The following is a 27,189-nucleotide window of genomic DNA, read 5'->3' on the forward strand; positions in this document are numbered from 1 at the left end:
TAATGAACCCAGGTTGAGAACCGCTAGCAGGGTCTCCTAAGACCATCGGAAAACACAGATATTTACATTATGATTCATAACAGTAGCAAAATTACAGTTATGAAGTAGCAACGAAAATAATTTTATGGTTGGGGGTCACCACAACATGTATTAAAGGGTCGCGGCATTAGGAAGGTTGAGAACCACTGCTCTAAAACATCAATGTTTCACCCTGACCGGTTTGGCTCAGTGGATAGAGCATCGGCCTACGGACTAAAGGGTCCCAGGTTCGATTCCAATCAAGGGCATGTGCTTTGGTTGTGGGCACATCCCTAGTAGGGGTGTGCAGGAGGCAGCTGATTGATGTTTCTCTCTCATCGATGTTTCTAACTCTCTATCCCTCTCCCTTTCTCTCTGTAAAAAATTAATAAAATATATTTAAAAAAATAAAATAAAACATCAATGTTTCTCTTTCTCTCACTCTCTCTCCTCTATCTCCCCCCCACACACACACACACTTCCTTCCACTCTCTCTAAAAATCAATGGGAAAATATCCTTAATTCTTGGGTGAGGATTTAAAAAAAGAATTATTATAAATTAGATCTGAATTGATAAGCCAATATCTTTTTAATTACTTAAAAGAAAAAAAAGTAAGTGAAGTTCTTATTCATCTTTAGTGTGCTACATATAATTTTTGTTTCCAGAGTAATGATCTTGAAGAAGATTATGACTACCATTATAATAGCTAATAATTATATAGAGCTCAATAAGTACAAAACTCTCTAAATGTTCATTACTCACAAAATTCTACAAGAGGTAATATTACCACCTCTATTCTACAGAGAAGGGAACTGAGCCACACAGGGTAAGTGCCCTGCTCAAGTTTACAGAGCACATTGATAGGGAAGCCAGCCAAGAGTTCAACTCTTCTGGCCCCAGAGTTCAGGATTAATAATCACTGTCCATTCACTAGCACCCTGTTGAGAAGTCATTGGGATAATCTCAGAATATTACTAATGACCAAATGAATTGAGATTCTGGAATGCTGACCTGTGATGTGTTTTACCCCTATCATCATAAATTTGTACAGACCAGGGAAGTAAATCAAATGTCAGAACAGACTTAAAAGCCAACAACAATTGTTTTATGACTCCAATGCAGAAACAATATCAACTTCCAGCTGCAATCAAGTAGAGATTAAGATCAATTCAAAACCCTTTATTTATTTAATTTTTGCATATCATCGACCATGTTTTAAGGAATAATCATAAACAACAGGGTTACAGAGTTTTGGAGCTACAAGTGTGCCTAGGGCTTGTCCATTTCTTCCTTCTTATTACAGCAATGAAGGTACTGATTTCTACTGAAAGGATCTTGTTTCAAAACCATGCCGTGGCCTGATAACTGTTCTTCCTGACTCCACTGTTAGTGCTCTCATGCCCGGTCTTCATATTATCACCAAAGGGGATTCTTAATCCTACTTGATCATCTCATCCTGCCTTGAAGCTCCTCTTAGTGCTTCTTATTACTCTCAGGCTAAGTCAAAGTTTTGAAGTCAAAGCACTAGTTCTTTGAAAATTGGTCCATGGTTGATTCTCGTCTCAACTCCTCCTACTTGCTGGTCTTGAAATCTGGATTGCAGTCTCTCTGGATGTCCCTCAGCCCCAACCCCCCCCCTCGCCCTCCCCCCCTTCCCCTCCGCACCCGGAAAATCACACTCTGGCCCTTGAGCCTTTGCACATCCTATTTTTGCTTATGCAGCCCTTTCTCTGCCCTGTGCTGGTTACCTCCACCTTATCCTTCAGAAAGCAAAAATATCTCATAAGGGAAGATGACACTAACCTAGAGGTCAGATTTGTTTTGTTTTGCAAACATCCACCATAAACAGGTCTGCCTGTATTGCTTCCCAACTCATGACACAGTAAGAGTAATTTTATTTCTATGTGAACAAGAAGTACAGTTAGAATTTGGACAATAGTAGCAGGACATCTCAAGTAATAATGCAATAAGGAATTATGGTTTATAAAACAGGAAACCAACAAGTTAATGAAACAGAGTTTCCTGGGATCATTTGGTGAGAGTATCATGTTGTCAGGGCATCATCCAGTGATGGATGTGGGTAATTTTGAAACCTGAGTCAGCAAGAAATAGCAATTATATTTAATGTAGTATGATTAAGGAAGCAGAAAGCTTAATATGCAATAATTTTTAGAATGATTTTCACTGAAAATGTTTAAAATAAAATGAGTTTTAGTGCTTAAAGGAAGGAAAATAGTTCATCGGTTCACTTATGTTAGAGTTTGTATGATATAGAGGTAATGTGATAACAGATAGATTCAAGTACTGGTCTAGTAATGGACACTAAATAAATGAGTGACTTTAGGTGAGTAAGGCTTTTGGTGTATTTGACTCTCAGAGCAAGGTTAATATAGTGTCTAAGAACAGAAGCCATGGGCTCATGTTCAATCCTGGCTTCATGACTTGTATCCTAAGTAGTTATTTTGATCTCTCTGAGCCTCAGTGTCCTCATTTGTAAAATGAAAAGAATAATACATACCTCACGGGATTACTATGAAAATCAGATGGCACATTGCATGCAATACACTCAGCTAAGAATATGATGCATAGTAAGAGCCCAAGTAGCTGTTGTTGTTATAATTATTATAATTATTTACAATGAGGTAGCTAGATTAGATGACACCAAGGTCTTCTCAATCTCTAAAATTCTATAGTTCTGTGAACATTTCATTTCCAAAGGATGTTGGGTAAATATGATTTCACTGTATGTATATTAGGCAAGAAATCAATACAGCCAGTTTTCAATTATGCACAGTAAGGTAAGCTGAGCAGAGCTTGAATTTTTCACCACTTTGGTTACACTCAATATATTTCTATTTGATCTTGAACCACATAGAACTTTAAAGAAGAATATTTTCTTTGTCATATTGTGTTTAATGATTAAAATTAGTGTGGCCTTTTGGTGTTTGCCAAGGGAAAAGAAATGAAATGATGCTAGATGGTGTATATGTGGTATCTCACCTAATCACTAGCTATTTAGATGAAATCATCCAGCAACTGATTGGGTAATAGAAAAATAAGGCAGGATAATACAGTTTCATCCCAGAATGGATGTGCCTGTACCCAAGAGCCAACATCACACCATCTCCTCCCAAAGCTTTTTACAATTTCAGGTGACTCTGGTCCACATGTGCCTTGAAATCCTACGAGAGGAAAAATATCTATCAAGTGATTTTCCTAGAGGTATCTTAATTTTAAAAATGGCCTTACCAAGAAGTGATGTCTAATTAGAATTCCATGGGCATAATGGCTACAGCTCAGCACAGGAAAGTCTAATTATCTACATTCTCATTTATCATTTAAAAATGCTTCCCCATCTACCACACATTTCATCATTTAAAGTAGATAGGTACCTTTTCTCTTTCTTCTTCCTTTTTAAATGAAGAACTTGTTCAGTGGGACATTTAAACTACTCAAAAGTAAATAGCACCCCCAGTGTATTTACTACTCAAAAGTAAATAGCACCCCTTCATCACCTGTGAAGTCAGAGCATCTGTTGGAGTCTAGGTGTCCACTTATTCTCATTATGCAGGGTCATATTGAGAGAGAGGAATATAGTCTCGGAGACATCTTGAGTCAATGTTCTTATTCTCATTATGGAAACAGTAAAAATGAGAGTGAGAATGTTAGAGAATGTTAGACAGAACGGTAGGAGCTTGTGCTGGCCAACAAAAGAAACATCACCTGTGAAGGCAGAGCATCTGTTGGAGTCTAGGTGTCCACTCACTGACCAGCTGTGTGACTTGGGTAAATTACAGAACCTTTCTGAGCCTTCCTTTCTTCATTTGTAAACTGGGAATAATCAGAGGGAATAATCATAGAGCTAAAGCTTCAGAGCCCCTCACTTGTGTAGGGTATGTTCACGTGGTCACATGTTCATGTAAAATGTACGAGGATAAGATATCTTATACCTGCAACAAGCCAAGACTGCCCTCTCTCCAATTTCCCCCCATCACATATTAGCTTGCTTAAGAGTACCCTAAGACTTTGTGGTGTTTGGGTGAGGAGAGATTGAGTTGGGGATATAGTACATTTGAGCTGAGTGACTTATTTATGAGATCTGTGATCATTTCTGTATATTAAGTTGTTGCTGGTCTAGGAATAACTTCTGACCATACTCCCACTTCCCATTTACATACCAACATTATTTTCATTTGATATGAATATTTGTTCTTAAAGAGAGCCTCCAAAATATATTAACATCAGGCTCCAGAAAATCTGGATCTGCCTCTGAAGATGATAACACCTACCTCATACCACTGTTATAAAGATGAATATGGAAGATTTTTCAAGGCATTCATGAAAGTGAAGGTGTAGGTGGTGAAGAAGTTCCCCTAGGTTGGTTGTTGAATAGGACTAAAGGGCAGCATGCATATGTTGTTGTTGTTGTTGTTGTTGTTGTTGTTGTTGTTGTTGTTCTTCTTCTTCTTCTTCTTCTTCTTCTTCTTCTTCTTCTTCTTCTTCTTCTTCTTCTTCTTCTCCTTCTTCTTCTCCTTCTTCTTCCTCTTCTCACCACCCCAAATAGAAAAGATCAAGCACAGATTAACAGAAAAGATGGAGCCAATGAAAAAAAGACAAAAGGAAAATGAAGAAAATAATTATCTTAAATTATCAGAGGACTGGCATGGAGTAACAGCATTGGGAAGGAAAAATCGGAGGGGTCCTGCTGTCCTCCTTCTGGCAAACTCCTGTTCATCCTTTAAAACTCAGCTTAAAGTGAATTCACAAATATAGACTTCCAGACTGTCCAAAACCAATTTAACCAATCTGTTATTAAAGTCTCATGGCATTTTGTTTATATCTCTTTTGTACACTTAGCAAATTGTACATTATTTTATCTCTCAACATGTCTGCCCCATAATTAGATAACAAATTCTGCTCACTTTTTAAAAAAATTTTCTAGTACAAAGTATAGTAATAAATCTATTATCACATTAGTAAATATCAATAAGTTAATTAAATTGCAGTAAGAAAGGAAGAAGGACCTGTTTAGTGCAGAGTCATATTGAGAGAGAGGAATACAGTCTCTGAGACATCTTGAGTCAATGTTCTTATTCTCATTATGGAAACAGTGAAAATGAGAGTGAGAATGTTAGAGATAGGAGTTGGGGATTAAGTAGATGGAGCAAGAGACAACAGGCAACTCTTAAAGGAACTGAGTCCTAAATGGGATTTCCAAGCTCCATTGTGAAGCCCTATGAAAATAGGGAAGCAAGTGTTTGTAGGATGCCCATATGTTTTTACAGGATTTTTATTTTTTACCTCCTCATGGTCTTCTATAACTTGAAAGTAATAATGAAGAAAATACAGGTAGATCTTGTCTAGATTGAATCATGAAATACAGGATAATTTGATGTTCTGTGGAGTGAAGATCAAAGAATACCAGGAATGGATATTGACATCATGAAGGAATATGGCAGTCATGATAATATAAAGTCACAAAATTGTAGTTTTCTGACCATCATTGTGAAAGTCTGGATTATTGTTTTCTTTGAAGTAGAAACTTGGAATCAATGTAAAGACTGGAGGGACTCAGGGGTGGATCAAGCAAAAGGCGGAATTGGGATGGGAATGGGAAGAGAGAGAATAGAAATGAAATAATAAATATAGATTTCACTTTGATTTCAAAAAAATTGTTTAATGGACTGATGAGTCATATAAGAGAACTATGAGCTGCTGTTTTGTTTTTTTCAAAACTTTTTTCCCCCAAATTACCTGTTTCCCTTGAGACTTGAACAGGTAAATGAACCCATTAGGGGATGATAATAAAAAAAAAAAATCTCATACAAAAATTATATTCACGGAAAGATCATGACATAATATTAGCATGCAGAATATCTTTGTTTAAATCCACACTCCACCACCATCATTTTCTGTGTGCCCATAATGAGACAATAGTTCCTTAGAGAAATAATGTGGTCAGGGCATTTATTCAAGCTTTAAAAAGTTAGCCAAAGAAACAGAAAACATATGAGGTTAATATTCAAGTGTTAATGAGGACTTAGTTATTATAAAGCTTACACATGTCCTAATTAAAAATAATTGTACGGTTCTGGAATAGGGAGCTTTCACAGGGGGAGGTCTCAAGGCCACTCCCGCCTCTCTGGACTTCCAGCTTGGCTGTCACTCAATAGTTAACCTTAATGGGAATAATGAGATGCTGAGAAAACTAGCTTCTCCAACCAAATGTGCCTGAGGCTGATTCAGATGAGAAAGTAAATTTCATAGTTTCAAATGAGAAATACACGGGTGGGCATAAGTAAATTAATGATGATGATGTCAATAATAATAATTAATAATAAGTAATACAATAATTAATTAATAATTGACCAGAATTGAACCCGGGATCCTTTAGTCTGCAGGCCAACACTCTATCCACTGAACCAAACCAGCTAGGGCACAATTTACTTTTTAACAAGTTTCAGCCTTGGCCACTCCTAGCAATCTGTGCACTTTAGAAGATAATAACAGGAAAGATGGATACCACATGTGTGATGGTCTCTCTCAAAACATGAGGTGTACAAATGAGCAGGAGAGCCTTCCTCAGCTCACCAGCATCAGCGGAGCTCTAGGGAGCTGTTACTTTGTACTGTGCACAGCACCCACCATAAGCCCTTGCACATATGGGCCAGAAGTAGCTATTTTATCAGGAAGATGTTTCTCTCTTAAAAGTAAAGTAAGGGAACATGGTGGGGAGTTGTCCTTCATATCACTTACAGAAAGTTGAAAAACCTCAGAGGTGGGGCAGGGGGAGCTTGGCTCAGTTAGTTAGTTGGCAACTCTGTGTCTGTGTAAGTTTCCTTGAGCTGCTGTTATTACAAACAGGGTGGCAACAGAGATTTATTGCCTTAAAGTTCTGAGGCTAGAAGTCAGAAATCAAAGTATCTGCAGGATTGGTTTTCCCTGAGGGCTGTGAGGGAAAATCTGTCCTTGATTTTCTATCAGCTTCTGCTGGCCTCAGGCACCTCTTAGTTTGCAGTTGGCATTTCCCTGTGTCTTTCCTTTATAGACATTTGTCTCTATGTCTAAATTTTCCCTTTTTGCAAGGATACTAGTCAAGTTGAATTAGCTCTAACTCTAATGACATCTTAACTTAATCATCTTCAAATAAGGTTACAGTCATAGGTACCAGGAATTAGTTTCAATGTCTTTTGGGGGAACATATTTCAACGCAGAGCAAAGTCTTTTCTGAATCATCACTATTTGTGTGAAAAGTGAAGTCATGGCACCAAATCCCAGATCTGTGCTTTCTGCCACATTCTTGGGGGCTTATTTTTATTTCTTAATAGTATGTTATATTTTAATCATATCTCCCATAGCCCCTTACCATAGTCTTCTAGTTAATATTTATTTTTTATAACCTATTATTTACATAGCTGCCAAGAGATATTTCTTAAACATAAAATTAATAATGTTACCACCTTATTTTATACTCTCTATTCTGTGGTTACAGAGTAATACAAACTCCTTAGGATGGTCAGCAAATCCTTTATTGTCCAATTATACACTTAAAAATGTGAAAACAAATTTTAAATGGAAAATCATAATAGATTTGATAACACAAAATAAGATATTTATACATCCAAAATGGCTTACTTAAGGCTATAAAGAAAAAAAAAAAAGAACAAGGAAAAATGTGACAGAACCCAGATTTATTTCGATTTGTATTATAAAATAATTTAAGTAAATAGAAAAAAATGCTGACAAAACATCAGTGGGCACAAGTCATAATTATATACCTCAAAAAGGAAAAAAAAAAAACATCTCTAATGTATATTTGAAAATAAATTTTCCAACTATTAGTAAAAAAAAGTAAAGGTAAAACAATAATGGCAGCTTTCTTTTTTGCTATTCCAGTAAGAAACTATTTTATCCTTTTTGTTTTGCTTTAAATCAGTCTAGCCAGTGCTGGTGAAGGTTCATTAACAAGCAAAATTGTTGGTTTTAGATTCTCAAGAATCTGAAATTGACTGTCAGAATTTAGACCTTATTTCATGAAAGCAGAGAGTGAGGGGGCTATGGAATCCCTGACAATCACCAATAAAATGTGGCCCTTCTTCATCCTGCACTCTGCTAGTTCTATTAACTGTCATATCCTTGAAGGAGGGCTAGACAGAAGGAAGGAGATGGACCTAGCATTCAAAAAGAGAAAGAAATGCAAGCTCCCCAAGTTTGCAACTGGAGGCAGGAGAATAAGTTATTTCCTTTTTTATTGTTTGCTACTTTTCCAAAATTCATCCAAAGAGTGTAAATTCTTTTTATAATCAGAAATAATCCTATTTAAAAGATAACATGAATCTGTCTTATACGTTCCAAAGAAAAACAACTTCCTCACTTGAAGTTAACAACATCTATCAATTTTTATCCTATTTTTCCCCTTCATCCTTCAAACTCCTATGGTCCCTACTTTATTACACCAACATGTTCCTTTCCTTATAGTCTAGTTTCTACAAATACCCGCACCTTGAACTGTTTAAAAAGTCTCCCAAATATGCTCCCTAAATGCATTGCCAGTTCTCTCCCTGCAGCAATTCAGACTCTTGGGCATTCTCCTTCTCCCTGGGAGTGTTTCCTCCTTTATATTTTGCCCTTACTCTAGTCATTCCTTAATTGCTGAGACTGACCAGCAGACCCTGAGCAACAGATGAATGGATTACTCTGACACACATTTCTGTGAAAGAGAAGACTAAGGAGCTGGTTGGCATAAGGAGCCAAAACAGCCCCAATTGCCTGCCTCCATAGGCTTTTATTGTAACAACAACTTGAACTAAAATTAACCTCCAGATACAATCAGCAGGGTAAGTACCCTTGAGAAAGCACATGCTTCTACAAGGTCAGGTTTAAAGACCAAACATAGAGATTCCAGCAAAATACTCCCAGGGGCTTGGACTTGATTGGAAAAGTCAAGGCAGGAGCTGCTGCCTTCAGCAAGGTCCCCCTAAGAGGCCCCTGACCTTTTGGAGAATCTTCCTTACAGACTTAACAACCAAGTCCCATGCTTCCCCACACTTAATTTATGTTTTTATTTCCCAGCACATTGTGCCTGTTGTACATCTTTGCTCTTAAAACCTCTACTCTTCTCTGCCTGTGAGTTGACAATTGCCAAGGTCTTGTGCTATGTCTGGGTCTAGACCAGGGGTGGGCAAACTTTTTGACTCGAGGGCCACAACGGGTTCTTAAACTGGACCGGAGGGCCGGAACAAAAGCATGGATGGAGTATTTGTGTGAACTAATATAAATTCAAAGTAAACATCATTACATAAAAGGGTACGGTCTTTTTTTTTTATTTCAATAGTTTTATTCATTTCAAACATTTTAACAAGAAGAATGTAAACACTAATTATTATAATTTGAAACTTCAAAAAATGGAGGAATCATAGCACAATAACATACCTTATATTGAAGATGGCAAAGGCAAAATAAAATTGCCTAACAAAGGAAAGGTACAAAAGCCTTTCAAATTAAACTTAAATATAATAAAATAATTTAAAACTAAAACAAATAGAAAAGAACAAAATGTGTAAACAGTAAATTAAACATTTTCTTTAGTGCAACTTCCAAATTATGCCCGGGACGTAGATGTAGATGGCAATGTAGACTGGGTTGAAAGGTTTTTGGTCTTTAAAACATCAACTTCAGTGGGAACAGTGTTGTTGGTCTCCTTTTTAGCTAATGCTCTGATACTGTGCTCTCCAGGGGCATGTCTCCCTACATCACCACGATAACGTGTCTACGCATTCCCAGGGTGATGTCGGGGGACACGTCCGCGGGCATTACAAGGAGCCTCTGGAAGATTGAGAGGTTGTTCCTTCTTCTGAGTGGGCGGATGTAAATCCACCCACTCAGAAGAAGGAGCTGCGGCCATGTTTCCCGATGTTGCCATGTTAACATGCTGCTGGTGAAGGAGTGAAGGGGAGAGCAAGAGAACCCTCTGCTCTTTTGGCTCCGCGGGCCGGATAGAACAGCCGAACGGGCCGGATCCGGCCTGCAGGCCTTAGTTTGCCCACGGCTGGTCTAGACTGCGAAGGCAGAGAAGGCATCACCTTCAAGGCCATATGGACCTTTGACGTTCAGTCCAAATGGTAGACTTTATTTTTCTAGCTTTGTTATTCTGTTGACTACTTCTCTTGTTAATCAACAACTCTGTGAGTACACTGCATATTTAATAAAATGTGTTCTTTTTAAAATTTTTAAAAATAGTTTATTGATTTTTAGAGAGAGAGGATTTTTAGAGAGAGAAGCATCACCAATGTGAGAGCATAACATCGATCCACTGCCTCCTGCATACCCCCTACCAGGGATCTAGCTTGCAACCCAGGCTTGTGCCTTGACTGGGAATCCAACTGGCAACCTTATGGTGCACAGGACAATGCCCAACCAACTAAGCCACATGGGCCAGGGCATAAAATGTGTTTTTAAATAGAGCAATTGTGTTATTTTTATATAGTTGTGATAGAATAATGCCTCCATCACCTCCCACAATCTGCCTGTGTCCTAAACCATGGAATAAATCTGTGACTATGTCATCTTACACAGCAAAGGGATTTCATGGTCCCTTTGCACATGATATAATCCTGGAATATCTGGAGGACATTTACATGATATAATCCTGGGTTATCTGGATGGACCTAATGAAACCATAAAGCTCCTTAAAATAGACAGGTGACAATGAAAGCAGAGAATCAGAGTGATGGAGTGTGAGAAAGACTCCATCAGTCACCATTGGCTTCAAAGATGGAGAAATCGGACAGTGAGCCAAGGAATGCAGGTGCATTCTACAAGCTGGAAAAGATGACACTGGATTCTCTCCTAGAGGTTTCTAAAGGAATATGCCCTACCTGCAACTTGAATTTAGCCCAGTGAAACCCATCTCAAGCTCTTATCTCCAGCACTGTTAAGATAATACAATTGTGTTGTTTTAATCCACCAAGCATTTGCTTATTTTGTTACAGCAACCATAGGAAGCTAATACAGCAGTCCCTTGTCATATCCCATTTCTCCTAACATGATCTTACAAAGACAGCATTCATTGTTTCATGAAAATGAATAAGGTATTTAGGATTTATCACTTAATGGATTTTTACATGCTCTGAAATTCAATCAGATACATTCAGCTGTCATATTTCTAAATACCTTCCATTTACTTAAGAATATGAGCCCTTTTATTTGGGACTAAGAATTACGGCAGAGAAAAATTACTTTTCCAATTCAGGCTTTCCTCACCCTCTGAAAGTAGAGCATTCCTATGAAACCTTAGGAAGTCAAAACGGCGTAAAGCCAAGAAGCAATTACCTTAGGACGCATCTGGCTAATGGATGCACAAAATAAATGGAGATAAAGCGCAGATGCTCACAGGCACAGTTCAAAGCTATGAGGCTTCATACTGTGAGGCTGAGTAGTTCCCGGGAAAGGAGCTTGGTGGGGCCACTCTGGCACCTTGGGGCGCAGGCCACCTCTATGAAGGCTTTCTACAAAACAAACACTGAATGCTATTTTCTGTTTTGGGGATGTGCTTCAGTTAGCAAAAACAGGCACTATGTAGGGTTGATTGAAAAAGCAAAGTGGCATAAAGCAAACTTTTGAAAAGCAGGGGACACCTGTAAATCAATGGAGTTAATGAGTCTATTTATTTTGCCATCAGCCCAATTTCCTTTCTGATCTTCAGCAGCCTACTAGCAAACTCAATTACTGACAGTGGCTCAGGCCCCTCTCTTCTCTTTCTTCACTGGCCCATGCTGCTCAGTCCTTTCCTGTGGCTTCATGTGCAAAACTCTGCAACCTAGCCAGGACTGCGCAGACTCACCTGGCTGAGGCATGCGGGTGAATGCTGTGGTCAGCCCATTCTCTGCAATGGAATGTTAGTATGTTCAGTGCTTTTTAGTTTACACATCCTGTGACTTCATTCAATCTTTGCAGTAACTTGGTGATGGAGGTATTATTTTTGCTTTCAATTTACAGTTGAGAAAACCAAGTTAAGGGGAGTTTCCCAAGTAGTAAACGACAGAAAGATTTAAACGGAAATCTCTTAATTCCTTATTCATTTATAAAACAAATGCAATTTTGCTGTATTACAGTTGCCCTTGACATTTTACCTCAGTATCATTTTTCTAATACACATTTTGCAAGAGTATTTTTAATGATGACATTACTAATGCACATTATAAAGCCATATGAAAAACACAGAAAATAATGAAAGGTTTTCAATCATCCATAATCTTATTACTCAGAAGATAATCACTATGTTTTGTGTGTGTTTTTTTCTTTATTAAGATAATCACTATTAATGTTTTGCTGTATTTCTTTCTAAATATTTTTCTGTGAATTCCTCCAAGTATATTTCTTTTGACATTGTATTTTAATTTAGAGTTTGGTATCACATTCCATTTTTATTATCTTGAGTGAAGTGGTGTGGCATTCTAGCTTTATTTTATTTAAAATTTTACTGCATCACCTTTTAGTGACTTATTTTTTCTGTTTATATTTAAATGTAACTTAAGAATTTATCCACTTTTCTAGAGTTAACTTTTTTAAATGTTCTTTTTTTTATTTGATTTTAGAGAGAGAAGAAAGGAGAGGGAGAGAGAAAAATATAGATCAGCTGCCTCCTGCACACCCCCTACTGGGGATCGAGCCAGAAACCCAGGCATATACCCTGACCAGGAATCAAACCAGTGACCTCTTGATGCGTGGGAAGACACTGGACCAACTGAGGCACACCGACCAGGGCTAGAGTTCACTTTTTCAGGATTAGAGTTGTGCTTTTCAAAACGCGCTAAGACCAGCAGCACAAGCAATCACTTGGGAGCTAGTTAGAACTGCAGATTCTCTACTGAGTCAGAATCCCCTGGTTGAGGCAGAACCCCTGTTTTAATAAGCTCTGCAGGTGATTTTTCACACATGATAAAGTCTGACTGAGGTGCTGGGTTTTCCATTTGTGTTGATGAGGCAAAAGCAGCTGATAGGCCTGTCCTAAGTTAGGGACAAGCAGAATAATCGTCATAGTTTGAAGGAAAAGAGAAGAGGTTTTGCTTCCCAAACTGCCCACATCCACTGCCTTCAACATCTACTAGTACTCTTAGTTACCTGGGTCGAGTGGTGTAGCCCTCTTTAAAATGTTAACATGCTTACTTAGAAATGCAGATGTGACTGATGCTTCTCACCCATGGTGCTTTCCTACATAGGCATGTGCTTCTTATGGTGAACCAACTAAGCATGTCTTCAAGATAATTCAGTCTTGTTTAGGAAATAAAATGTTTGTGTATGAAATTCAATAAACAATTAATCAAGCTCTAGTTTATCATAATTATTACAGTACATGAGGTGATCAATGAATGGCTTTAATTGTACAGAAAAAAAAATAGACATATTGCCTGCGGGGGGTCTCCTTAAGAAAGGAGGAATGTGAGTGGGACCGAAATAATACTTATCATATTGATCATAAAAATTCCACCTATTAAATATTTACTATGGCCAGACATAATATTAGGTAAATGCTGTTGGTTACTCTCTCCAATTCTCAAACCACCCTTAAATATATGCATTCTTCATGTAAGGCTAAATAAATTTAGGACACTTTGCCAGTGTTATATACATAGCACTTCATGGAATCAGAATTTCAACCCAAGTCTGTTTGACTGCAGAGCCCTGCCTCTTACCACATCTGCCTCAGTAGTTAACTTTGATTAAGAAATTTATAGATTGAGAAAGAGGCTTGTAGTATATATATTGTAGATGAAGGCAAGTCCAGGATGGGTGAGCAATCTCCTATGTCAAATTCACCTGACCAGAGTACAAGGTTTACATTGGCAAGTTGCTAAAACCAGGAAACATCTATTGGATTATGGAAAGTCTTACATGCATAGAGGCTGATCTGAGATATAATATCACAGATATTGAAGAACGATTACACATTCTTTGAACATTATGAAAGTAATGTTTTAGGACTAGAATAAAATTGGATAAAAAAGCATAATTTGGTGGGAAGTGAAGAGATATTTGGGTGAGATAGTGGATTAAAAGGATGATTACTATAAACCAGATATAAGGTACTAAGGAAAATGATTGGGGTGTTGGCAAGAGAATAACTAATTATTAAATATTAGAGAAGAAAGGTGAAAGGTTTTATGGCAGTTTGGCCAAAGGGACTTTAGAATTTGAACTTGACATTGTGGATGACTTTGAGCTATACTGAGAAATTGTAATGATCTGGAGAGAGGTTATCAAAGATGAAAAATTAATTAGCTTATTTTCAGACTAGAAGCCCGGTGCATGAAATTTGTGCATGGTGGGGGGTGTCCTGCACCCTCTCTGATCAGGGACCCCTTGAGGGATGTACGAACGCAGTCAGACATTGCTCTCACAATCCAGGACTGCTGGCTCCCAACTACTCGCCTGCCTGCCTGCCTGATCGCCCTAACCGCTTCTGCCTGCCATCCTAATCACACCCTAACCACTTCCCTGCTAGCCTGATCAATGCCTAACTGCTCCCCTGCCAGCCCAATTGCCCCTAACTGCCCTCCCCTACCGGCCTGGTCACCCCTAACTTCCCTCTCTTGCCAGCACGGTTGCCCCTAACTTCCCTCCCTTGCCAGCCTGATTGCCCCTAACTGCCCTCCCCTGTTGGCCTGATCACCCCTAACTGCCCTTCCTTGCCAGCCTAGTTGCCCCTAACTGCCCTCCCCTGCAGGCCTGTTCCCCCCCACCTGCCCTCCCCTGCAGGCCTGGTCACCCCTAACTGCCCTCCCCTGCTGGCCTGGTCACCCCCAACTGCCCTCCCTGCAGGCCTGGTCACCCCCAACTGTCCTCCCCTGCAGGCCTGGTCATCCCCAACTGCCCTCCTCTGCCAGCCAGGTCACCCCTAACAGCCCTCCCCTGCAGGCCTGATTGCCCCCAACTGCCCTCCCTTGCAGGCCTGGTCCCTCCCAACAGCCCTCCCCTGCTGGCCTGATCACCCACCACTGCCCTCCCCTGCCAGCCATCTTGTGGTGGCCATCTTGTGTCCACATGGGGGCTTCCATCTTTGACCACATGGGGGTGGCCATCTTGTGTTGGGAGTGATGGTCAATTTGCATATTACTGTTTTATTAGATAGAATGTTGTGGGTTTAGAGCATTCTGAACTCTCCTTCTTTGTATGTACACTTACCTGGTCTCCGTGTCCTATTGCTATTACAAACATGTGAATCAGTCATGTCTACTCTGTGCTTATATTCTCATACTAGAGGCCTGGTGCACAAGAATTGTGCACTCAGGGGGGTCCCTCAGCCCCAGCCTGCGCCCTCTTGTAGTCTGGGGGATGTCCAACTGAGGGCTTTGGACATCCCTAGCACTGCCACAGAGGCGGGAGAGGCTCCGGCCACCACCACTGTGCTCACCAGCCATGAGCCCGGCTTCTGGCTGAGCGGCACTCCCCTGTGGGAGAGCACTGACCACCAAGGGGCAGCTTCTGCATTGAGCATCTGCCCCCTGGTGGTCAGTCCTTGTCTTAGCGACAGGTCATTCTGCTGTTCGGTTGATTTGCATATTAGCTTTTTATTATATAGGATAGAGCTAGTCATCTTTCAATTGGCCTATGGCAGTAACAGCCTAAATGCTCTCCTGATCTTCTGAATCACTTCCCTGGAATCTAGTTTAACTACTAGGAGTTTTCTTTCCAAAATACATCTAATTGTGACCTCTTCCTACTTCAAGTTCAAAAATACTTCTTCACTGCCTTTCACTTGGTATGGTATTCAAAATTAGAGCAACCATAATGTATTATCCAAATAAGACACTTGGGAGATTGAAAGTGGACGAATTAATCATTATGTGGGATAACAACTGTATGGGTTCTGCTTAACTTTCTAGCCACATCCTCTTCCAATAGCATTTTATGCATAAGCAATACCCACATAGAGAGCAAATCCTATTCCAGAAGTCCTTTATCCATATTGTTCACAGCTGTATCTCTGTAGTCTAATCCACTGCTCAATGCATCATAGGGACTTAGTAACTATTTGCAGGAGAAAATAAGGATTAAGTAAATAAAAACATTTTAGAATTGTTTGAGTCCAGTATGTTGTTGTTGAAATGAAGTAGACTTGGAGGTCTAACATCTTTGCAGAGAGGAAACCATGGAAAGCCAAAGGGAGGCACGGAGAAGATGGAGGAGGAAGGTAGGAAAGGAAGTCCCAGGGACAGATCTCCTACTCGATAATTGAACAAAAGGCAGATATTGGGAGTAGGAGTTCAAGTGCACAGTACCTAAAGACTTCAGGACTTGCATTTCAGAGATGTGGACTTTTACCAGAATTCTTAATTTTGTAAAGAAATCTTTCAAATTCTTCAGAGGTATCAAAAAAGATTTTGCAATAATATTTTGGACATTCTCACTACAGAGGTGACATGTAAATGTACATTTTGTACTTTGGAAGACAGTTGGCATCTCCAAGAAGAGGAAATGTGTCAGGAGCATGGGAACAAAAAGGAAAACAATGAAAAATAACCTGTAATTCAATTACATCAATGGCAGATTTCTATACCAACAAGATTTGATGTAATTAAAGCACCTGTAACAAAATGAAGCAGGGACATTTCTTTCCTTTTTCCTGAAATAAATGAAGAATAGAAATCTTATGAAATTTATACCACTATACAAAAAATGTACTGTGTGTGTGTGTATGTATGTGTGTGTGATCTCTTAGTTGATGGTCAAGCAAAGCAGACAACACTTATCTTGTAAAATAACAGCCCTTACAGTAAGAAGATGGTATCTATAAATATCTATAGATTCATTTTTTTCTATGATTGTGAGTCCTAATACAATGAACATTACATCAAGTTAACAATTTCATGATTGTTAAGACTATTTCCCAATAATAAAACCTTAGCAGGAACTTATTATCTTTGTTAGGACAGAAATGCTTATAGAGTAAATGTAGAGGAAAGAATGCTCATTCTAGCAAGAGGATACAGTCCTCAGCAGTGGTTAGCCAGCATGTGATGTGTTTTGGGGGCATTTGTCTGGGGAGCCATTTGTTCCATGCTGTGCTCACATAGGACATTTCTTTCCAGCCATCTATGAGCCATCCTGCGAAGCGTACAAACACCTAGGGCAGACGTCAAATTACTACTGGATAGATCCTGATGGCAGTGGACCGCTGGGGCCTCTGAAAGTGTACTGCAACATGACAGGTAACGATGTCATATTTACGTTTCATGAGCATTGCTTTTCTATGTGTTGAAAATAAGTGCTGCCATTGAAGTTTGTTTCTTCTGCAATTTCTATGACAATACACAATAAACTAAATATTGCATGATTTGTTAGGTCAATAGATTGTGGAATGTATTTCTAAAGCAATTATACTTTCTGACACTGTATGTAAAAAAAATAAAATCTACCTTCTGACTATAACAATAAAAATGCATTTTAAAAACATCTGGGGTAGGGAGAAACACCAGAAAGTGAACCAGAAAGGTTGAAGTCCATGGAAAGAGCTGATCCATGAAGCAGCCCCTGCAGGTACCTAGCCTGGGGAAGGTCAGCATCTCTGCTCAGCTTCCACACTGCCCCTGCTACAGGAAGCCCACAGACACTCTCCATAGTTCCTCCGATCCCCATAGTTATAAAAAGGAACCCTTCTGGGGGCTGAAATCCCATCTGGCAAAGGCAAAACTTGCCTGCAGCTTTCATGAAATTTATCTGCTTGGGAAGAGAACCTAGTGTTTCCCCTGTTCCACATTAAATTTCAGGGGATCTTGCAAACTCCCACCACAGTGTGTAAGATGTACAGCTTTCTAGAGCCTATTTTCTATCAGACACTGGGTGACATCTTACTCTCTGATATGGAATTTTTGGACTGGAACACACGATGTTCCCCTGGGCAGGACATCCCGGATTCTTTGTCCACCGGAGCCAGTCCCGAATACTTTGTCTGCTGGAGTCAAAGAATTAATCCACGGACAGAAGGTGGTATAGTTGTCCCAATTTTGCCCCAGTTAATTAATTATCTGTCTAGACTTAGTGGGACAAATGCAGGTGACCAGGAGTCAGCAATAACAGCCTATCCCCTGGTACTTCAATGTCTCGACAGCTGGGCCGAACCGGAACACATGAACACACAAGACAGAATTAGTATGCAATCACACAAGGTTTATTTACCTATTCTTAGTGGGTCCTAGGCTCCGGCAAAGGCCACCCGGCGATGCACACCAAAAGACGGACGACGAAGACGGAGACAGACAGGCGGCCGCCGTTGGTTCAGGCTCGCACAGCAGAGCAGTCAGTCAGGGGCTCGTCTCACGGAGCGACATGGAGTCCTCCTCTATCAGGCAGGAGACGTGGACTGAAGAAGGTCCGGTGCTTATATAGCCGGTAGTAAACAACTTGTGTCTTATCGGTGTGGGCCAGACGGTGTTCCTTATGCTAGGAGCAGGGCGTTTACACTTGCAGGGGTCCTCAAACTTTTTAAACAGGGGGCCAGTTCACTGTCCCTCAGACCGTTGGAGGGCCGGACTATAGTTTAAAAAAAAAACTATGAACAAATTCCTATGTGCACTGCGGGCCCGGGACGAGTTGGCTGCTAAGCAGGACAGGCAGCAGCACCTGGCGGGCTGGATAAATGTCCTCGGCAGGCCGCATGTGGCCCGTGGGCCATAGTTTGAGGAGAGGACCCCTGCTAGGGCTTAGGGCGTTCACATCACGATAGTGGGTGTTCACCAATTTGGAAATTATAGAGTATTGGGGTCTCCACACAGCAAACATTTCATACAATAATCATTTCACACAGTATGGTCATAAGAAATTGCATATTCTTATGACCATAACATTATAACAATAGTAAAGGTGGAAATTTATTAAAGAACAAGTACAGACTCCCACGTGGGGAGGGGGAAAGAGTCCTACTGAGTTCCTTTTCCCTATGGCTTATAAAGGCTGCAGATCTTGGTGCCTTGACATCCCCTCTGATTGGTCACTATTCCCTTGGACTGGTTACTATAGTAACTCCTGGGCTCAAAGGTCAAAGGTCAAACCTCACATGACCCCCCCCCCTTCCTTATTGTTTTCCTATTCCTTTTGGGCTTTCTTTTTCTTCTTGTGGATGAAAGTCTTCCTTCTCTTTATTTTGTAAATACAGACCTTTTGCTGTTTCCAGCTCCCTCATTCTATGGAAATGTACCTTTGCAGCTTTTCAGCTTCCCTATTCTATGGAAATATACCTTCTGCTGCTCTGCAGCCCTGTGCTTCCTCCATGGTCCCCTTAATTTCCAAAATTTCTAAAATTTCCTAAACCTGTCCTATTTTACCCCTAAAACTCCTGTTTCACCTCCAAATCCCGGAGAAGAGTGTGTGGCATGCACTGCTCACTGGCTGCAGGGGAGGATCAGCACTGCATGTGAACTCCTGAGCAATATGATAAGGATAATGATCCCATAATGCTACTGATGAGGACTGCTACTGGACTGCTTGCCATAGGCCAGGTATCCTGATAGAGTCCTTATCAGACTACCTGGCTTTGTATCCTGGTCCCATGAATCAGTAAATATATAATCTTGGCTACCTTATTAACTTAATTAAACTCAATAAGCCTCAGTCTATTTCCCTGTAAAATGGTTTGATAATAATCTCTACCTCATAGCATTATTATATGAATGAAATAAGATATCTGCATATGGTTGTTAGCATTTTACCTGACACACAGTTAATTTTCAGTAAAGGTTGCCAGCAGTGGGATGCTATTATTTTTTGAAGCACTAGTGAGTTAAATAACTTACTCTATCATTCAGGCAAGACTCATATTCAGATATGTGCAAGGCAATTGTTCTTGAGGATGGATATCATGCTTCAGAATCATGCATGGAGCTTTTTTTCCCCTTTTCTATACAACCTTATTGGCTTCAGCTCTGGAGACTTTGATTCAGTAGGTGTGCAACAGACATAGGTTTGTGCAGCTAGAACTGAAAACGCAGGCAAGCAGACCCCAATGGGGAACTTTCAGCAGCATCAGGACCCAGGTTGCCTATGGCACAGAATGGAGAAGAGAATGATGAAGACATGAGTGTAGGATGGAAGGCGTGTAGAGAAAATGGTAAAATAGCAGCTATCCTCCCAAAAATTCCCTCGAGTGCTGAATATTCTAAGTGTAGCAGAGAGGAGGAATTCACAGACCAGAAAGCTTGACATAAGAGTTGTTTGTTTGGCTTGTTAATGGCCTCAGGAACTTTCTTGTTCACCTTCACTCTATAAAGTATAATCTATGAGAACTTGTTTAAATCTGAAAGAATCTTGATTTTGCTCTCTCTCTCTCTCACATGTGTATATAATTTATATATATATAAATATCAATTAATGTCAACTATTATCCTCAAGGGAAATCAAGGCATCCTGATTGTGCTTGGAAAATTACAAATTTACTTTAGTTATTTGCCTATATGCATTTCAAAAGAGAATTAGAAAGCAAACCCAAACCATAATGAATACATTCTTTATGTGAATAATACATACAGTGAAGGACTGTTTACTTTCTGGAGAGATGACCTTTCTGTCAATTGAAGCCATCACTCAGAAGCATGGGTCTCCATGTCATCAATATCTCCCTTAAGGAATATGGCTGCAGTTGAGTGCAGTGTTCTATATACAGTCTGAACAATGAAGAAAATAGTCCAACCTTCTGCAACGAGCATATTTTTCTGCTGTCACACAAGATAGTTATGGACATCAGTGTGTCAGGGACCCTTGAAGGCCAGCAGGCGCGATGTGACCGTTTGCCATCTATCAACTCTTCCTTCATCTGTAAAGAAGGTGAACTTGACACCATTAGGAGAGCATGGTACCACAAAGCCTGGCTTGAGCTATTTCTTTTCCAAGAGATATATGTTGAAAAAGAGGAGGGAGTGACAGTGTGAGATTGTCTATGAAGACTTGATATATCACTCTGTGTCATGAGAAATTGTATATGCACCTTACTTTATAGCCTTTCTATTAAATAATAGAGCTGCCCCACTCCTCAGGAACCCAAATGTAATTGGGTGTTTATCACTGTTGAATATATCACATATTTCAAAAATGGAAGCAAGACATCTTCTCTGAGAAAGAAGTAAAAATATTAAGTAAAGAGACCTCACTGGCAGCAAAAATCTACCCCAAATAGTAAATTGGGATAGAAAGTAAACATATATACTAGAGGCCTGATGCATGAAGATTTGTGCAAGAATGGGCCTTCCTTCCCCTGGCTGCTGGCACCGCCTTCGCTCTGGCTTGGAGCTGCCTTTCCACTCTGGCCCAGAGCCGCTTTTCCGCCTTCCCATGCTGCCCAGAGGCCCAGAGTGGCTGGGGTGGTGCAGAACACCTGCGTCCCACCCTGCCCCCGGCTGCTCGGCACCTGTGTATGCAAAGTAACCCGCCATCTTTGTTGGGTTAATTTGCATAATCACTCCTGATTGGCTGGTGGGCGTCGTGAAGGTATGGTCAATTAGCATGTTACTCTTTTATTAGTGTAGATTCCTCTGGGATCCTTTTTCCAGGTTTGTTTGTGTGTTTTTTTTGTTTTTTTTTTTCATTTATACATTCACTGTGTGCCAGGAGCTGTGCTGTGTGAGAATAAATGGATATAGTAAATGCCTTTATGGTGCTCACAACTTATAATAAAAACAAGCATTAAAAAGTAAACAAATAAGTAACTCTCTTAGAAAGAAAAATAATGGAATTCTGAGGATTTATTTTGGATAGAGTGTTTTAGGAAAGACCTCTCTGAGGAAGCAATCATTTAGCCAAAATATAAAGTATAAAAAGAGACAAGGCACTCAAAAAGGACAGGAAGGGAAATGAGTCCTATAAATTCATGCCCAAGGCACCCAAGATTATTTCCTTGCAAAGAACTGAGACACAGAAGCCTGAAGCAGAGTGAGCTAAAGGAGCTGAGAGTGCAGTGGGCACGTAGGCAGGGCCAGAGCAGCCAGGCAGTGGGGATGCTGGTGTGGAAAAATGCTTGGGTTTTAATTCTCCAATTATATTTTTAATATAGTAGGTGGGAATCTAGCAGAGGTTTTAGGCAAGAGAATGGAAGGGTCTTAATTAAAATCCCCACTTGGGGTTCTCTGAGAGACTGGGTCAAAGCACTGGGACCAGATGGGAAGTTGTTGTAAAAGTCCAGGGAAGAAGTGCTGCTGCCTTGGACTAGGATAGTGACAGTTTAAATGATGAGAAAGACATGGATTATAGATCTAGTTTGAAGGTAGTATCAGTGTTGGTGATGGGTTAGTTAAGCATGATTCAATACAGTTATCAAGAATAACTACTGAGCCCTGGCTGGTGTTGCTCAGTTGGTTGGAGAATTGTCCCAAGCATTGAAGGGTCACAGGCTTGATTCCCAGTCAAGGCACATTCCCAGGTTCGGTGTTGGATCCCTGGTCGGGATACATACAGGAAGCAACAGATTGATGATGAGATGATGGTCCTTTCTCTCTTTAACCAGAGGTTGCAGGTTCATTCTCTGGTCAGGGTACATACAGGAGGCAGCAGATTGATGATGGTTTTCTCTAGAATCGGTGTTTCTCTCTCTCCCTTCCTCTCTATCTAAAATCAATAACAAACAAACAAACATATCCTTGGGTGAGGATTTAAAAAAAGAAAAAGAATAACTCCTGAGTATATGAATTGAATGACTGAATGAATTATAGTGCCATTTGGGAGATGAGGAAAATTAAGGGAAGAACAGATTTAGACAAATTTCAAGAATTCAGTTTTGACCTAGTTAATTATGAGATGCCATATGCCATCCAAACGGAGAAGCAAATATCGCAATTGGGTAATGCCCCAAAAGGATATTTGTATTAGAGATATAAACATGCTAATAGTTAGCTTATAAATACATGAGAAATGATAACATCACTAAGGGGATGATGTGAATAGGGGAGAGGCACCTCAGGAACAAGCTCAGAGGAACCGAATAGAAAATGGGTTTCCAGTGATGAAATAGTCCGTAGGTGTGCAGGGGAATGTAAGGAAGAGTAAGTGGAAGAAAAGTGTCTAAGAGCATTTTGTGGAAGAATGGGCCATCCGTGTGAATGATGAATGATGAAGTGACTGCTTGGGTCCTAGAGAATGAGGAGAAGAGTTGGGGGAAAGGAGTGACTGAATCAATGCAAATGTATATAAAGTGAGGCTGCATTCCAGAAGTATGGAAAGTCCCAGCAGGCAGGATGCAGGGATGAACCACCCAAAGCACCTGCACAGACAACTTTGGGAACCATGGGATGGGCAGTTAGCCTAAACTCAGGAACCAGAAAAACCTTCCACAAAACAGCTGACCTGGGAGTTGAGTTATGGGGCCCAGAAATGGGGTGAAGAGAACTTCTAAAATGCTTTGAATGGGATGCAAAGCAGTTGAAACTTGATCCTGAGGGGAAAGGAAGCAATAGATGACAGTGTAATTTTTAGAAATACGTTTTTATCCATTTCAGAGAGAGGAAGTGCGAGGGAGAGAGAGAGAAAAACACTAATGATGAGATAGAAACATCAATGATTGGCTGCCTCCTGCACACCCCCTACTGGGGATTGAGCCCACAACCCCAGCATGTGTTCTAACCAGGAATCCAACTGTGAACTCCTGGTTCATAGGTCAATGCTCAACCACTGAGCCATGCTAGCTGGACATGATATTGTATTTTTAAAGTGTGCCTTTGGCAGCTGCGAATAAGAGTCTCTGATAAAGACCCAGACATAAAGTAGGGAGGCAAGTTGGAAAGCCCCTGTTGTATCTGGGAGTAGAACCTGAGATTGCTGGTAGTGTCCTTCAGTTAAGAAGAGGATTGGTTTGATGGATCTTTAGGAGGCTGAGTTGGCCAGACTGTGGCTGGTGAGCTAGGAATGAAAATGATTGCCAGGTGGATACGCAGTGAGATGGGACACTGATGAGCAGGGGCACATTAGGAAAGGGTGGGCCTCTCTGTTCCTTCAGTGCCTGGAATTCAACCTTGTCAAGCTGCCCTGCAGGCAGATTATGTACAAATTCCCTGAAGGACTTGAGCACATAGATTAATCTCTTTGTCTTAGGTTCCTTGTAAGTAAAATGTAGGAATTGGCATGAGTTGATCTTTACAGTGCCTTCCATTTAAAAAAAGGGGAGAAAAAAGTTCTATTACCATGGAACATAAGAGAAAAATATCACCACTTGCAGTCAAATAATTTAGAGACAAAATCCTCCTGCCTCAAAGAAGTTTGAATGTACTCGTTTCTTGACCGAGTTTGACATAAATGGGCACTCTTTATTTTTTTTCATGAGGAAGTTCCTGGACTATGCAATTCTTCTTTTGCCTATAAGCAGTTCAGAGCTTCACTGCTCTGAATTCAGGGGTGCCCTGAGTGACAAAGCGTTTCAAGGGCTGTGCACTTGACATTGAGGAGAGAATATATTCATTGAATTCTTTACAGAAGAATTCATCATTCTGTGCAAGTCAAAGCCTGGTCTCCTCTTTAGATCTTAGGGGCACATTATAAAATCTGATGGTTGTTATCTTCACCTTCCTTCTCCATTTTTATGATCTCCCTGAAAATTTGGTATTATAAATATAATTTTTAATGAATGTCTACTATGACATATTTTTAATATGTACCTTTTTCCCTTATATATTTTTCTAGCATTACAGCTTCTTATTTCTATTTCCTTAAGATATTTACTAATATTTTCACCTAGAAACCTGGGACTTTGCTATTTAATGCTTCATTTAATTTTTTTCTGCCCAATCCTATATAATAAAAGCCTAATATGCTAAGTGTTGGTCGTCTGGTCATCCATTCAACCAATCAAAGTGTAATATGCTAACGATATGCTAAGGCCACTCAACCACTTGCTATGACGTGCACTGACCACCAGGGGGCAGACGCCCCAACTGGTAGGTTAGTTTGCTGCTGGGGTCCGGCTGATCGGGACTGAGCGAGATGGGCTGGAAATGCCCTGGAGCCCTCCTGTGGTACCTCCCCGGCTGGCCAACCTCCAGTGTCCCTCCCTGGCCCTGATCATGCACACCAGTGGGATCCCTCAGCCTGGCCTGTGCACTCTCGCAATCCGGGACCCCTCAGGGGATGTCGGAGAGCTGGTTTCAGCCTAATCCTGCTCAACACAGAAGCTGCCCCCTGGTGGTCAGTGCACTCCCACAGGGGGAGCGCCACTCAGCCAGAAGCCAGGCTCAGGGCTGATGACCTCAGTGACAGTGATAGGAGCCTCTCCCACTTCTGCGGCAGCACTAAGGATGTCCGACTAAGGGCTTAGGCCTGGTCCCCACGAGACATTCCCTGAGGGCTCCCAGCCTGCCAGAGGGTGAAGGCTGGGCTGAGGTAAATTTCATGCACCAGGCCTTTAGTGATTAATAACAACAGTAGATAAAGCTAGATCCAGCCATTGTCCTTGGACACTTACTGCTTATCCCTAAATCAGAAGCAAAGTTTTTCTTAATAGTTATCCTCTAATTCATGTTCTTTATAATTCTCTTTGCATTCATATTCAAACTTAAGTAAGCATCTGTGCTGTAGCATGTTAAGTTTAAAGTCCAAATAAGGAACACCTCCTCACTCTCTCTAGCACTAGTTTTGTAGTTTCATCAAAACGCCATTAAGTTCATTTACATAATTTGTGCTGTATAAAGCCCTGGGATTTAGCTGATAAAATTCTATTATCCTCTCTAATGGTAAAAGTACTTTATGCCTTTTTAATCTAATATTTATAGAGAGCATGTTACTCAAGTTTCTCAACCCTCACACTCAGTAATATCATGTAATTCATTGCTGTGCTTCGCTAAGTTTCAGTAGTGCAGTGTGGGTAGGCGAAATGGGTCACTGAGGTGGCAACCTTGGGTTCTAGTGAAAAGCAGCATGGACCTACCTGCCCACTCCTATTGCCATTAACCCCCCAGCAAAACAAAGTAGTCCTTTCCTATCATATTCATTTTCTTAGCAGCTTACAATAACACCAATTTATTATTCACAGTGTCCTTGGGTCAGGAGTCGCACATTAGCTGCTTGACTGCTCAGGGTCTCCCGGGCTGAAATGAAGGGGTCAGCAGGGCTGCGGTGCATCTGAGGCCCAGGATCCTCCTCCAAGGTCATTCAGGTTGTTGACAGAATCCAGCTCCTTGTGATTTGAAGACTGAAGGCTCCACTTTCTTGCTGGCTCTTCGCTGTGGATTGCTTCCAGTTCCTGAGGCTGCTCCCAGGTTCCAGCCATGAGTCCCTCTCACACATGTCAGTAAAGGGACCTCTGTTACCTCTATACTCTCTTTCTAGGCCTCACTTGATTAGGTCATGCCCACCCAGGATAATCACCTGTTTGATTAACTTAAGTCAACTGATTAGGGACCTTACTTATATCAGCAAAAGGTCTTCACCTTTGCCATGTGGGGTAACTTAATCACAGGAGTGATATCCCATCCACACTCCAGAAGGGGGTCAAGGAGTGCACACCAGATGGCAGGAATCTAGGGCACCATCTTTCTATTTTGCTTGCTGCACCTAACTGTGTACCTCTGTAGATTATCCATCATTCCATCTACATTTATTCTCATCTTTTGAGTAACAGTGTCACATTTAGTTCATAAATTATTAAGGTTTGTTATTATTTGTCTTATAAATTTTAAAATATTGTTCAATTTAGGAAAATTTAAAAATATAGATAGGCAGAAATCAAAATTGCTTACCGGTAGAGATAAGAATTACATGATAGAAAATGTGTACTAAAGATGCTACATTTTATACTTGGAGCTCTATATATTCTTGAGAGCTAACTAAATGCCAGGCACTATTCCCAGTACATTACACACATTAACTCATCCTGTGACTCACAATAACCTCACAAAGTAGAAAATATTATTCTCATTCTTATTTTTTTTAATGAAGAGACCAAAGCTCAGAGAAATTAAGTCCTAGTTCACACAACTAGTATGTTATGGTGACTTCTTAGACAGGCTTCATAGTTACTGTGTGTACATGTACATACATATATACAGTCACGTGTACATACAAACAAAACTCGTCATTTTGGATTCTGTAGTATGATTTGTAGTTTGATTTCAAAAGTGAGCATCACTTATTCAGATCTTTTCATTATTGTCATCAAACGTCCTTACACAGCTCGAATTCATCATCTGTGGTTTGGACAGCAA

The 27,189-nt window shown here is 40.4% G+C and overlaps 1 protein-coding gene across 1 annotated transcript in view; it reads left to right on the forward strand.

Annotated features, from left to right (window-relative positions):
• Positions 1–27,189, forward strand: part of CNTNAP2 (contactin associated protein 2) — a 1,915,008-nt gene that overhangs the window by 1,191,443 nt on the left and 696,376 nt on the right. The window contains exon 12 of the mRNA XM_080666270.1: positions 17,110–17,229. Coding sequence (XP_080522396.1) covers positions 17,110–17,229 — 120 coding nt within the window. The remainder of the gene's footprint in view (positions 1–17,109; positions 17,230–27,189) is intronic.

Source organism: Plecotus auritus, assembly GCF_963455305.1.
Source record: "Plecotus auritus genome assembly, chromosome: 4".
Taxonomy (NCBI): domain Eukaryota; kingdom Metazoa; phylum Chordata; class Mammalia; order Chiroptera; family Vespertilionidae; genus Plecotus; species Plecotus auritus.